The sequence below is a fragment of the Halyomorpha halys genome, unplaced genomic scaffold (assembly GCF_000696795.3).
Source record: "Halyomorpha halys isolate HHAL.00 unplaced genomic scaffold, Hhal_1.1 Scaffold1196.1, whole genome shotgun sequence".
Taxonomy (NCBI): Eukaryota; Metazoa; Arthropoda; class Insecta; order Hemiptera; family Pentatomidae; genus Halyomorpha; species Halyomorpha halys.
The window spans coordinates 227795-233586 of NW_027110542.1; the positions used below are offsets into that span (position 1 = coordinate 227795).

Sequence of the window (5792 nt, forward strand, 5' to 3'; positions counted from 1 at the left end):
ATTGCCTTTAGGCATTATAAGGTTGTTTATGTGTTCTATCAGTGGCATGAATTGGCTTACGCCAGTAGATCATTGGAGCGGGGAGGGGCCGTTCCGCTGGTTGAACTAACTTTATTGGGTTTGGTACATCTCTTTATATACATACGATCAGCTGATCTCCTCAGTCAGCTGACATCGAAGTAACAGCTGACTAAGGCTGTAACTTATATTAGAAAATAATATACTTTTTAAAAAAAGCTTTTACTTACATAAACAAATACTAATATCTTTAAACTAATCTAAATGTTTTCATAAAGTTCATCTTATTGTCTAACTATCAAAATAATGTTACTTTTATAAATATTATTATTTGATTAATCAAATAATATTATCCCCTAGTTTCCTCCAAAACATACATTAAATTCATAAATCACTGGAGGTCCTAACCCAAATCTATTTTACATTTAGCTTACTCTAAAGTAGTCCTCAAAGGAATCAGGAATGGTAAAGAAGTATCCTGCCCAATCTAAATCATACAGCATTGTTTGGTATGTTTCAGTAAGTTTATCCTATTAGTAGCCAGCTATGTAGTTCCTTTATCAGGCAATCCTGTATTTCGTTTTTCTATCCAACCACAGGTTAGGTTACTAAGACAAGTATTAATTAATGAGGCACTAAACTCACTAATAATTGTTGGAAATGAATTTTGTAAGACCAAGCACCAAAGCATCCGTTTATTTTCCTCATTCCAAAATATATTACATGGATATGAACAAATTTGAAGGTTTAATTTCAATCACAGATATATAAATACTAATGTTTATTCATTCAAGATGTTTGAACTGGGGAATAAAAATAAGATGGTCTCTCCAACCCCCACCCCCCACCCAACAGAGATGGTCTAATTCATTAGTCATAAAATAAATAAATAACCAGTACCTGGTAACAACGTAATGTATCTAAACCCGCAATCACACTAGGAGGTCACATACCACAAGATCACAGTCAACACCAACACTTAACCTCCAGATTTCCCCCCCTAACCCATTGCAGGACCAAATACCCACCACTTTGGAGAGGCCTGAATGTATCCTAGGACCTGAGTCTACCCTGGGCTAATATCAAAGAAAATACATTATCTCCACAGCAGACAAAAGAAGCCCCTTTTCGCCAGCATAAATCTTATATAATAAATAGATTATAATAAAAAATCAAAATCAAATAATGTATAAAATAATACCTCTTTCTCAGGGATTGTATTTGCTTTCATTAAAGAAGAATGAATTTGACCAACAAGCCAGAAAACCGAGTTAGGAAAACAATGAAAATTTTCATGTAAGCTATTTATAAAACTCAGAGTAACTTTAACCAAATCTTTTAAAATCGAAAATTTGTACTTTCTTATTCCAGTCTTATACTCTTCACTTCCTTCCACACCGAACTTTTTGATACGTTCTTCCAAACTGAATCTGTAATAAATCAATGTTACTATCACTCAAAATATACATAATACAATAATCACAAAACTAAATAGATCAATAGTCAATAATTAATGAATTTTCAGTAAATAAAAATTTATCATATATATCGCTGCTTTACTTAAATAGTGGCATATCTAGCAAAAACAAGTTTTTTTTGTATTTTTTGTTTGACGTAATTCATAAATTTATTTAATCATTCCATCTATTTTGACATATGTGCCATCAATTAAGCAAAACAGTGATATGTAAATAAAATGAACACTGAATAGTCATTTAAATTAGAATAAAAACTTTATAAGATATGAGACATAGCATTACAAAACCAGTTGGCCATATCCATTTCTACTCATCAAAATTTACATCTGATTTAATTGTTTTTGGAAGAAATCCTTTCCTCTCACGACAATCTAGGACAAAACCTTATAAAGAAAAAATTATGAAATAAACTAGGTAATTTAATGCCTCATATATTAATTCTTATATCAAAGAATATGATAAAAATATAACTTTTCATAATTAAAGTAAAATAATAATATAAAAAATCTAGTGTGGTGCACCACATCAAAAAACTTTCACTATGAAAGTTATATCCTACTTATGACACCAAGTTTTGAGTAGATTAGTGGACTCGTGTTCAAGTTATTACTATTTTTTGTTATAAAATTAAAAAAAAAAAAAAAAAAAAAAAAAAAAAACCAGAATGGGCAAAATTTTGAACCTTTTTTTTTTTATTTTTCTGTTGCTATAGAAATACTTATTCAGAGTTCTTCAGATGGAAATGACAAATATTAATTTTTTTTACTGCCAAGAATAAAACGGTTCAATAAATGATAGAGAAGTCATAAACAAAAAATTGTAATTCGGAATATTCAAGCGGTCTTGATTTTTTTTTTCAAGCCTGTCTTTATATTATTTTTTCTCCTTTATGTATTCATAAAAATGTTTAATATTTTTTTATTGTATTTATCTAGTGTTTATTAATGCTTCTTTTTAATGTTTTGTTTTTAAAAGACTGAAAACAAAGAAAACTAAAAATTTCTCAGTTGAAAATTCAAAAACTTTTTTTTTTTGGTTAAATCTCATTTTAGAAGAGAGAGTTTAAATTGAATAAAAATCCTCTTTTATGGTAAGGCAAGACATACTATTAACCCTAATCCTAACTCTTCATATAAATAAACATGTAGAATGTATAAAAAAGAAATCAAGAGCCACAATAAATCAGTATTGCATCAGTGCATGTGTGTTTAACTTCTCTCCCCTTTTTCATCTTTTTTTTTTAGTTTCTTTTCTAACGCATCATAAGTTATACATATATACATATTTTAAACTTACCTTTCAGCAACTTTCTTTTCTGGATCTATATCAAGGTATTTTTCTTCCATCATTAATAACCCCATTATAGGATTATTGAGAGCAGCAGTAAGGTAAAGCTTAGCAGCAAAGAGTGTTTCATGAAAAGCAGAATAAAGTCTAGCAAAAGCACAAGAACCTTGCTGCAATAACCTGTAAAAGAAGTATTAGAGATATAAACTGAATCTTAGCAAGTTCGAGGGAAATATACCCAACTCTCAATGACCCATTTATATACAATTGATGCAAAATATAGAATAAAGTAAAATAGACAAGATAAGTGCGAAACAATAATAAAAAAAATTAATAAACCCATAAATGTAAATCAGAGGTTTTTAGTCGTCTTTTGAGGAAACCATAAAAATATATAATTGGAGAAGATGGTCGGGGGGTGCGGTCAGCAAAGAAACAACATAAATAAACAAAAAAATATTTATTTGTGGCACTTTATTTATTTTGGCATAAATAAATATTTTTTTGTTTATTTATGTTGTTTCTTAGCTGACCGCACCCCCCTCCTCTCCCCCCGACCATCTTCTCCAATCAGTAATCTACAGTCAACTATCAACAACTCATTATAAAAATATCTAAATTGAAATGGGAAATTATAGTCTTCTCCTGGCGGTTAGGTGATCGAGTTTCAGGAAAGATCGTGACACATGATTTCCTAATTTTAAACAGCTTATTTTTTCATAAAAATAATAAAGATTAGTCAATGATGTATTCCCATTGCAAAAGAACGAGTTGATAACTCATATGAATAGATCATATAATACAAGGAGTTTAGAAGATGGTAAAACAATGTATGGAGGATATGACAACATACATCCTAATCAAAGCTCCAAAATTTTTTGTGGATTTTCAATTTGTCTTTGATCTTATATTGTGAAATTAATGAGCTCTAAAGTGTTTCTGGATGATGGATTTGTTCCAAACATTCAAATAAAAGATCAAACTGATTGTTTGGTTCCAATAATAAACGAATCTGGTAGACCTACAAAATCTACACTCTATCTTCTTATCCGCCATCACGACCCATTTGATCAGGTGACGACCCATTCTACACTACGATAGTCAAAATAGGAGGAGATGAGAGATAAGAAGCTGGTAACTGCATTGGGGACAATATGTTAAGAAACATACAGTGGAAGGGAGAATATGGTTGTTGTAATTATATTGGATATAATGTCATTCTAAGAGAGGATATTGCCTAGGACAAAAACAAAGTTGATCATAAATATGTCCAAATGTAAAAATTGGACATGTTAGGGTTGAATGAAATGAGAATTTATTCATTTTCTAAACTTGTTTTTATTGTTTAATCTACTTATTATGTATTCAATTGTTCCACAATTCCAAATCTTTATATAACTTTTAAATAATATACCTTACTACGGACATTATTAAAAAAGATTTAATAAATGGTTTTTCCATTGACTAGATCTACAGAAAGAAAAAATTACAAAAAGTTCTATAAGATTCTTATATATAAATCAAATTACCGACTACAGCACTCAAGTAACGACATTTTTTCACAAAAAAAAAGAAAAGAATATTCATTAATTTAAAAGAACAAAATTGAAAGAAAAACAGTTAATAAATAAGCCAATAATCAAAACTGAGACTAATAAACTGATTGAATTGTGATTGTTAATCTTTATTCTCTTTGTTTACATGGATTCAACTGTGACAAAAGAAATGCTATAAATAAGTCAAAACTACAATGACTTAAGCAAGATATCTAATTATATTTAATGAAATGCATACTAATTTTTTTTTTATTTATTAAAAAATTAAGAATTATTGGTGAAAATAGAATATCCTTGAAGTTATGTCAAACGATCTTATTTCCAAGGACAAGATAGATTAGTTATCAGTCATGTATGTAACCAATTATAACATTTAAAAAATACATAATGATTATTGTAGTATGACTAACAACCGGTAATTAACCATCAAAATAAAAGATATTACCAACCTTCTTGGAGATTCTGATGGAATAATCTGCAGAGTAATTAGATTTTTCAGAACCTTTAGTACAATGTTTTTATGAGCTGTTAGAACACAACTGCCATAAAGGCCCGAAATAAGACTCCTAATAACTTTGGGCATTTCTTCTGGAAGAGATTTATCTCCAGCAACAAGGCATCTAGCAACGAGTTCGGGAGAATCCCGTAGTAAAGATAATAATTCTCCATAGTTACCACATTTCTATAAAACAAAACAAATTATGTTTGCATAAAATTATCAATTTTGTGATGACAATCAATTAATATTTGAACAATAAACATTACTCACCTGAAAACCTAAGTACTTCTGAGCATCTATAAAATTAGTCAAATCAAGATTTCTCGCTCTTTGACAGCAAAGAGAAGGTGTTGAATTTGGATTTGAAAGAACTAGTTGATTAAGATTCAACCTCTGTTGGGATGTGATCCAAGAAACTTGTGCTAATTGTGAATATTTAGCAACAACCTTGCACAAAAAAAAAAAATTATATAAATGAAATGTACATTTATTTTTTCAAGTTTAAATGATAATTAAGTTTTGACAGTTCAATGTCATCCATGAAATCTGACATTAATCATTGTCAAAGCGTCATAATAATCTTACTTTGTCATTTAATTCCTGTATGTATGACTGTTGAGAATTAACAAACAACCTTTCTTCCCTTAATTGAACTGCCAGTTCTACGATCTCCCATAGGAACGGATTTGTTTCCATTTTATCATAAATCTCAGGACCTTTCATAAAATAATCGACAAAACAGATATTTTAAGAACAAATTATTGCACTAGATACAAACATATTCTTTACTTCATATATAACAACAATAATATACCCTCGAATAGGTAATCTGTTTAGCCAAAGAATTAATGTAAAAACTACGAAGATTACGTTCACAAATGTCAAGAACTACACAATAAACATCGCCGTACCCTATTCAACAGTATAAAACAAAAACATAAATCCTACTAACAC

General features: G+C 29.4%; 1 protein-coding gene across 3 annotated transcripts in view; it reads right to left on the reverse strand.

Annotated features, from left to right (window-relative positions):
• Gapvd1 (GTPase activating protein and VPS9 domains 1) overlaps nt 1-5792 on the reverse strand; it is a 28143-nt gene extending 22351 nt beyond the window's left edge. For 2 of the 3 annotated variants that reach the window (XM_014433379.3, XM_067048725.1), the window contains exons 1-5: nt 5424-5644; nt 5109-5285; nt 4789-5021; nt 2793-2963; nt 1220-1448 (exon numbers count right to left, since the gene is read on the reverse strand). In XM_014433379.3, coding sequence (XP_014288865.2) covers nt 1220-1448; nt 2793-2963; nt 4789-5021; nt 5109-5285; nt 5424-5561 — 948 coding nt within the window. In that variant the 5' untranslated portion in view covers nt 5562-5644. The other variant, XM_014433377.2, reaches the window with a different exon arrangement.